We start from the raw sequence: 9,405 nt of genomic DNA, 5'->3' as shown, positions 1-9,405 counted from the left end.
ATTATGGAAGATGAAAAATTTCTAGAAGTGGATGGTGGTGATAGCTGCACAATACATGAAAGTACTTAATACCACTGAACTGTATACTCGTAGTGGTTAAAAATGGTAAACTTTATGTTACATTTTATTGCAATTAAAAAAAATCCCATAAACACATACATACAACACAACTCCACCAAATGCTATTTCCTCACACTGAATCATGATCATAAACACTTAGCTGTCTTTTTATTTTGAATGGATCATTTCATTGGTTGGAAGCCCTCAGGAGACTGGGGAGTGGAGGGTTCCAGCTGTCCCCCTTGGGGGTGGGACTTCCCGGCTCGTTGATGGGGGACCTACCTGGTTTGAAAGTGATGCTCGAGGTCGCAGCGCTGCAACACCTGGGTGCAGTGCTCCCTGAATGGGCAGGTCACCAGCAGCTTGTTGAGGAGTTTGTTGACCAGGATGCTGGACTTCTTGCAGTGCTGCAGAACTAGAGGCTTGCGGTCCATGGGACAGAAGTCCTTCTCCACCAGGAAGTTGGTGAGGCAGAGGGTGCAGTAGGTGTGTCCACATGGAGTGTCCAGGGGGTCCAGCAAAGCCTGCAGGCAGATGTGGCAGATGAGGTCATCATCCACTTCCTCTGGATAGCTGTAGAAGTGGTTTTCCTCCAGGGAGTGGGCTTGGCCACACACTGCACACAGGGGTTCAGGGTCGTTGGCAGACTCTGGCTGGTTCATGATGGATTGGAGAGCAGTGTAACAGGAAACTCAGTCACACAATATTTCCTCAGGAGCAAGTCAAGATCTAGGAGCCATCCACACACCTAAAAGAGAACAAGAAAGCTCACCTTTGCTTCCCAGCACATGAAAGGCTTATGCTTATGGTAGACATGAGACAGTGCTGCCAATGCATGGGGAATTGAGCTATGATTCAGAAAGCCAGGGTTGAGTGTCCACTCTGGAGTGACTGACAGGACCTTGGGCAAGCCCCATGGCCTCCTCGTGCCAGGTGGGAATAATGTTTTTTTTTTCCACGCATGCCAGTGGGAATAATGTTCACCTTTCACATCGTCACGTTGGTGTGGTAAGAATCATTTGGGTAATATCTAGGAAATGCCTAAAGTAACTCTAAAAAATGTAATTTGTTAAGAAAATTAAATAGACCAGTGATTTGTAAAATTCTTGTCAGATCAGGACAAGGAAAAAAGAAAAAAACAGTTAACACTGTGATGGCTTTCTCTTATCTTTCTTCCCCATCTTTCTCCCAAACTCAGAAAAAGTAGGAGATCAGAGCTTTCAACTAAGTTATCTGAAAGAAAATAGTGCCGTTGAGCCTTTCACATTTTCACTATGATAAATGCACTGTTGTCTCCTGTATGCATTTCACTCAATTGGTCATTAGTGGCTGAGTGGGCTCTGGACACGTTGCCTGGGTTCAAATCCCGCCACTATGGGCCAATGATTTCAGACTCTGTTTTCACATCTGTAAAATGGGGATAATCACAGGCTACTTCGCAGAACTCTTGTGAGGATGAAATGAGATATGATACATAAAGCTCTTAGATTTGCATCTACCACATACTAAGTGCTCAATAATTCTTACATGTATTTGTTACTGAATTCATTGTCTCTAATCTAGCTCTGTTGGCCCAGAAACTGAAAGCTAGAGCTCCTATAAGGGGCCTTTAAGCTTTGTTCTAATAGGACTCTTTTATTCCATTAGATATTTCTTTTTTTTTTTTTTTTAGACGGAGTCTTGCTCTGCTGCCCAGGCTGGAGTGCAGTGGCATGATCTCTGCTCACTGCAACCGCCACCTCCCAGATTCAAGTGATTCTCCTGCCTCAGCTTCCTGAGTAGCTGGGATTACAGGCGCGTGCCATCATGCCTGGCTAATTTTTGTATTTTTAGTAGAGACAGGGTTTTGCCATGTTGGCCAAGCTGATCTTGAACTCCTGGCCTCAAGAGATCCACACGCCTAGGCCTCCCAAAGTGCTGGGATTACAGGTGTGAGCCCCCATGCCCAGCCTAGGTATTTCTTGTAAACAGTAGAATACTATCACAGTACATATTTTCCTTTAACATAGTTAGGAGTCAACAATAATCAAGTTTTTCAACATGCTTGCTTTGCATCTAGGAAGTCTCTTGGGTAGACAGTCAATAAATAGTTTTCAAGCACCAACTCTGAGCTAGGTCGTGAGTTGGATATGCAGACTTTTGAGAGAAACTTAAAGGATATGCTTCTGCCCTCAGGGAGTCCCCATTCCAGAGGTGACATGGACACGCACACAAGTAGGAGCCCAGTGCAAACTAGGGCTCTGGGTCGACTTTCATGGTGATTAAGAATCCCGCCTTGGGACCAGGCCCCCTTTTAGCTGCATCGGCTGGGGATCGGTGGCACCAGGTATCTGCATCTGGGACCGACCCCCTAGGCTGGCTAATCAAGTAGGAAGCAGCAGCAGTGCCTGCTGTGGGGGACACAGCTTTGTATTGCATCATCCTGGTGATAGTCACAGTGGCCGAGTGAGTTTTTTGGGGGCCCAGCTTCCTCCAGAGGTGGAAGCAATGGCCCAGCTACTAGGGGACCTAAATAGGAGCATGGTCAGAAAGTGGATGAAGTTTGTGGTCAGCAGCCTGAAAGGGGAGGACTGCCGAGAGGCTGTGCAGTGTCTTGGAGACAGCGCCAACCTGCCGCAGGAGTGGCTGGGTGCCCTGCTGGCAGGCATGCACACGCTGCTCCAGCAGGCCCTCCATCTGCCCCCCACCAGCCTGAAGCCCAACACCTTCAGGGACCAGCTCCAGGAGCTCTGCAGCCCCCAAGACCTGGTCAGGGACTTGGCCAGCGTGGTATTTGGGAGCCAGCGGCCCCTCCTTCATTCTGTGGCCTAGCAGCAGGGGGCCTGGCTGCCCCATGTTGCTGACTTTCAGTGGTGGGTGGATGTGACAATCTCCACCAGTGCCCTGGCTCGCTCCCTGCAGCTGAGGGTCCTGATGCAGCTGAAGCTTTCAGATGGGTTAGCATACCGCTTCGAGGTCCCCATAGCCAAGTTCCAGGAGCTGCGGTACAGCGTGGCCCTGGTCCTAAAGGAGATGGCAGATCTGGAGAAGAGGTGTGAGTGCAGCCTGCAGGACTGACCCCTCACATGACCAGTCCCATTCAGATCAGGCTTGGACAGGCACCTCGGATGGTGCCAAAGTGCAGCTGACTCTTCCCAGGACAGCCCTGCCCTTCCCATGAGGCAGGCTCTTCATCCACGTGCTTTTGTAGATCTTGTACTTCAGGTTGGGCATTTTCATTCTTCTGCCTTAAATCACTGACCTCACAGAGCTGACATTCTAGTGGGGCTGAGGGGAGGGGAAACATTATAAAATAAATAATAAAAATAAATTTTTAAAAAAAGAATCCTGCCTCTTCCCTCAGCCCCAATTCAACTTTCCTCTTTTCCAAAAGCAAATTAAAAGACCTTATGCTTTCCACAAGAACATAAAGACACATGAATAACCTAACAGGAAATTAGCCACATTTGGAAACAGCCCAGCCGTCATAAACTGTATTATATCTCTTTTCTTTTCCAAATAAAGTCGGAGGTTGTTTGTACAAACATAGCCTTATCTCAAAAAGAAAATACATTGACTTCAGGCTTTCATTGAGTCAGCTTTGTTGTTTACATTTCTGTACGGCAGTAATATGCCTGAGAGGACACTCTAGTGAAGAGGTTGCTGGTAAATGCCCTTAATATAAAAACATTTAGAAATTGTAGCATTTTATTTAGCATCAGATAGGACCAGAGAAGGCAAAGATAGAGGGTGCAGGAGGGGGTGAAGTTGTTTCAAGGAAATCTATGCAGCTGCTAATTGTCCTCAAGGCTATTAGAAAGTACTGGAATCTCACAGGAAATACTTTAAGTGACACCAGAAACAGTTGAAAAACAAACATGAAAATGGAAATGGGCCTGCAAAAGATTATCATCTACAATCTATAGGGGAAAAATGGTTCACACAGGATGAACTAAAGCTCTAGGTCTTTTAAAGCTTCTCTGTAGTGTTCTGCCATATAGTCCCACATGCTACAGTCTTGGTTATTCTTTCTCATGATGCTGTAGGGGAATACAAATTCGGGCTGCAGTGTGGCCATACCACTGAAAATACAACTTCATGTTTCTGGGCCATTCCCTTATTGGTGAAATGGTGGCACTGGACCAGATTTTCATTTTTCAAACTGTGCTGTGGAAGGCATCAGATGCTTCCAGATCTTCCAAGGGAGTGGAGATAGGAGGAAACCAAGGGGGAGCTTTGCCCACTCCTCCAGCTCTGCCATTATTATTATTATTATTTTTTAAAGATGGGGTCTCACTATGTTGACCAGGCTGGTCTTGAACTCCTGGCCTCAAGCAATCCTCCCATCTTGGCCTCCCAAAGTCCTAGGGTTACAGACGTGAGCCACCACACCCAGCCTGCCATTATTTCCTTAAAGCATCAGGTTCCTCTTAATATTCTGTTCAAAGAATCCTAGCTTTTAAAAAAACTTGCAAACCACCAGACTAGATTGTGTATAACAGTCCCTTCCAGAAATAGAGTTCTATGATTCTGTGCTAATCAAGTGGGGTTTTTATGTTTCGTTTTGTTTCTGATGGTTAGATGTTTGGGAAAAATCCTTTTTTCATCTAACAGTTCTTTGAACATTCACCATGCGCCAGGCACTGTGCTAGGGGCCTTATATTATAGTATATTACGTTATTCCATCCTCACAAATGGCATAGGAAACTGAAATGCAGAGGGTAAATAATTGTCAATCACACCAAAAAAAGAAACAAAACGGGCAGGGGCTGTCTGACTCCAAGTTTCTGCGCCTACTTCCCTACTTTGTCTCCCAGCATCTTTCTTGATTATGGCTAGTCAGAATCCCAATAATGTAACTCATTAAATACAAGAGACCCAGGAAATTAGAAGGCTTTAAATCTCTTCAGGCTCTATTGCAAGTAGAATCATGTGTCGCTTAATGATGGGGATATGTTCTGAGAGGTGCATTGTTAGGCGATTCGGTCCTTGGGTGAACATCATAGAGTGCACTTACACACACCTTCATGGTATAGCTGACTATACACCATATAGATGTGTAGTCTATGGCTCTTACGCTGCAAACCTGTACAGCATGTAACTGTACCAAATACCGTAGGCAACTGTAACACAATGGTAAGTATTTACATATCTGCACATAGAAAAGGTACAGTAAAAACAGTATTTTAATCTTATGGGATCACCATCATATGTGGAGTCTGTCATTGACCAAAACATTGTTATGGGGTCCACGACTGTAGATATGTCAAAAATCTCTGAAGAAAAAGATTCCTTGATTTCACTGAGTGCTGAGGCAGAATGAATGGAATGGGGTAAGCAAAAATGGCAGATTTAGCTTCAACTCCAATTTTCTTTTATCTTTTCCCTTCCTTTCTTTTTCTTTCTGAGAGCAATTTGAATTCCCTGGCACTTATCCATGTGGATAAACCAAATTCTTAATATAATGTTAATGTAAACACTGCTGTATATATTTTCTGACTGTATTTTAGACTAAATAAAGCCTACATGAATAGAAACAGATTATGAGATAATGGACTGAACAAGCAGTTTTGGCTCTGAGGGAAAGAACTAGGTAGACTTAAAAAATATGATTAATATCTCCCTGGTGGTTCTTATTTGCAGTGTATAGCTTATAAACATGTATGATGTATCACGTTTTCAGACATACCAGAGCCTTGCTGCTGAATGGAGAAGAAATTATCAAAAATCATTAAGCCTTAAAAGGTAAGCTAGTTTCTCCCACGAAAAGTAAGAGAGAGGGCCTGTCAGCTTTGCATCCATATAAATTTACTGAATGTATCAGCCATCAGCATCTCTGGCCCTGACTGAAGTTAAGTAGACAGAGCTGTGATACAGTGTTTTGGCAGTTTAGAGTAAGAAAGAGTAGTGGAGTGGATTGATTCCCTCCTTACGTACGTGTATGATGGGTAGGATGGAAATCTTACACTCTTTTGGTATAACCCTGTTGTGCCTTAGGAATTACCCTTTCCTTCTTCTTTCTGATCTGGAATATGACAGAAACCAGAGGTGACTTTTAGAGCTATATGTAGCCAAAACCCCCAATCTAGTGCTGAAAAGCACCCAGAAAAATAAAAACCCCCATCTCTCTTTGCTCCTAATCCCCGCTTTCTTTCCTACCATTTTATTGTCTAGCCTAAAACCCATATAGAAGCTTCTCTGCCTAATTCTCAAATTTTGAACTTCCTGGATGACAACAAAGACACATACCAGAGCAAAAGCCAGTCGGTGCTGCCCGCAACCGAGAGGGTCGTTCGAGATCGTATGTCTACCATCACCGCACTAGACAGATTTAAGAATAGCCTTTGGAATACAGCCTGTTTGGAAGTGGAAACACTTCTGCATCAGGTAACTCATCAGAACAATGGGATCCTTGGTGTGCTATTGTCCTGCTAATTCTCCTTTCAATGCACCCTGGCTTTACAGAAAATGGTTATTAGATGTAGTTGCCAGAATAAACCACATACTCCACTAGAAAGACAACTGGATAAATATAACATTTGGCATGTGGCACCGATAATTTTACGTGTTCTTCCCATTGAAAGGACAAGATTTGCCCCTAAAGCATCTCTGAAATTGTTGCCTGAGTCACAGTTTTCTAGTAATAGGAGGAGGATTCCGTATTATGAAAAAGAATCCTTCTCTATAGTCACATGGCGGCGTGTCCTGCACTGGCACTTTAACCTTGTCAAAGATGAAACACTATAGCCACAGACTCTGAGTCAAAAGGAGGCCTGACAGATGAGAAAGGCCTTTATTATTTTATAAAATAGATGATTCTGCCTTTGGATAGCTTTGATTAATAGAGGAAAAAGTCCACATAATGAGCAAAATTTTCCTTTCCTATACCTCACCTGCCCTTTCCACAAATGCCACTGTTACCCTAGTAGCTCTTTAGAATATGTCTAACTTTTTAAGTCCTTTAATTATTTGAAGACAGATCCCATGTTCTCCCCCAGGGTGAGTAGCCTCAGGTTCAGTCAGTATTTCTTCCACATCCAAATCTCTTCTGCAAGCTCCCCAATTTATCAGTGTCTCTCCTACAATGTACGGGTAGAATGAACTCCAAAACTCCAGGCCAGAGTGAAGTGAGGGAATCTGTTCCCTTGATGTGACTGCCAGACAGCCTGAAACTGCTTCCACTTTCTTGTAGCAATAGCACACACTACTGCTGTTACTGGAGTGGGTAGAGGAGGAGACAATGCCCTGAGGCCTGGAGAAAACAATTCTTGGAGGTGGTGGAGGAGGTATATATCTTAAGAGTAGAAAGGTAGAAATGTAGAAGCTTTTAAAAACAAAAGCAATGGCTATGAATGCAGCTTAGAAAATGCAAAAATATGTAGTGGCATTAGGTGGATTTATACAAACAGAAGATAGTCTTCAGTGGTTAAACAGTTCAGTACTGGAACTCATAATGTACATCCAATCCTTAGAACCATTGCTATCTGGGGAATGTGGGGCTCTCTTATTTGTTTGTAAACATTCCTTTACTTTGATAAATCTCATTCCAAAATGTACCGACATAGTAAATAACACAAGAAAAGAGAAATGGAAACCATCTAAACAAATGATAAATCAGACATAATTTTTCCCACCCAGAAGTACAAATACTGAAGAACTTCCACTGACATTCACAATAAATGAAAAAGTTTAAACAGTGACAGGCCACAAGCAACTGATGGAGAGGCAATGGGAGGAAATGAAGCCTGCAGCTCCATGTGCTCCGTGTCCCCACCCCACCCCCAAAAGATGCACAAGTACTTGAAAAAGGAAAGTATCCAAGGAGGTTTACTGGTCACCCGGGACCATGACAGTTGTCCCCTTATCAGTTGCAGCCTGAGGCCAAAGGAAAAATGTGTGTCCTGATATGTACATTTTTGTTTAATTTTTAATGGCTAATTTTTTTCAGATCATTAAGGAAGTTGAAAAATGTGGAAAACATGAAGAGTAGGTATATATCAAAACTTAAAACATCAATTTAAGTTTAAATATTTTATTTATTCTCCAAACAATTTTAGAAATAGTTTTGTTTTCCCAGCTTTAAAGGAAACACACTCATCATTGTTTCCAAAAACCTTCCTCTTTGCTCACTGTATTAGTCCATTTTCATACTGCTATGAAGAAATACCCAAGACTGGGTAATTTATAAAGAAAAAGGTTTAATGGACTCACAGTTCCATATGACTGAGGAGGCCTCACAATCATGGCAGAAGGCGAAGGAGGAGCAAAATCATGTCTTACATGGTGGCAGGCAAGAGAACATGTGCAGGGGAACTGCCCTTTATAAAACCAACATATCTCATGAGACTTATTCACTATCACAAGAATAGCATGGGAAAAACCCACCCCCACGATTCAACTACCTCCCATTGCCTCCCTCCCACAACATGTGGGGATTATGGGAGCTACAATACAAGATGAGATTTGGGTGGGGACGCAGCCAAACCATATCACTCATCTTATTTTTAATTGAGGAAATTGCCATGTTTGATCATTTCTCTTAACTAGGTGATGATCTTAAACAATTTCTAAATAACTTTAACTTACTGATCTTGTCTTTATTTGAATACATTTTGATCTTTTGTTCATCATGGATTGTTTGCATTCATTTTGCATTTTTTTAAATATTGCATTCACATTAGGATTACTGAATTTTTTTTGCACCTTAAATTTCGCACCTGAAGGTGAGTGTCTCACTTGCCTCACCTTAATTATGACCTAGTCACTGTTATTTTTAGAAACCTAAGTAGGGAGAGTAGAATATCAAAACTGTGGTTTGGATGCAGCTCTGCTACCAACTACTTTTTTGGGTCTTGATGTTTTCCTTTTACCTGACTTGGTGGCCAGCCAGCTACAATGACAAAACAGTAGAATTACAAACTCTTCCCAGGTGTGCCACTAAACTTCACCCAAGGTCAGAATTGATTGTTGCTTCAGCTGATTGTTACACTTGACAGAGACACACAGGTGAACAGTTTGCTGAAGGGTTCACAAGGCAAGAGGAATGACTTGCTTCAAAGAAGCAAAGAATGTAACCTAGAGCCAGGTCTCACAAAAGATCACAAAATGACTGGATCCTCTAAGAGCTTTGTTTCATGAGTACATAAGTGAGCCCAGTCAAGTAATAAAGAGTTCTCTCCAGCAAGGACACTACATGGAATGTGACATTTTACAAACAGTGTGAAGCTCTGCCCTACCGTATTCATGTTTGCTTTGAATTTTTGCTCATTCAAAAGTTGTTCAAAATCTTTTACTCCCTTCAGCCAACCTCTTGTTTTACAGCATGTTTCAAACAGACAAAGGCTAACTGTATCAGATTATTTCCGA

At 42.7% G+C, this 9,405-nt stretch overlaps 1 protein-coding gene across 1 annotated transcript; it reads left to right on the top strand.

Moving 5' to 3' along the window:
* Positions 1–1,021: 1,021 nt before the first annotated feature.
* On the top strand, positions 1,022–3,117 carry LOC105738200 (COMM domain-containing protein 5). Its single transcript, XM_012499277.2, is given in 2 exon segments — positions 1,022–1,068; positions 2,346–3,117. Coding segments are annotated over 2 exon segments (819 nt in total).
* The last annotated feature ends 6,288 nt before the right edge of the window (positions 3,118–9,405 follow it).

The sequence above is a fragment of the Nomascus leucogenys genome, chromosome 9 (genome assembly GCF_006542625.1).
Source record: "Nomascus leucogenys isolate Asia chromosome 9, Asia_NLE_v1, whole genome shotgun sequence".
Lineage (NCBI taxonomy): Eukaryota > Metazoa > Chordata > Mammalia > Primates > Hylobatidae > Nomascus > Nomascus leucogenys.
The sequence above is the reverse complement of the archived record's forward strand: the minus strand, read 5'-3'. Positions and strand labels throughout refer to the sequence as shown.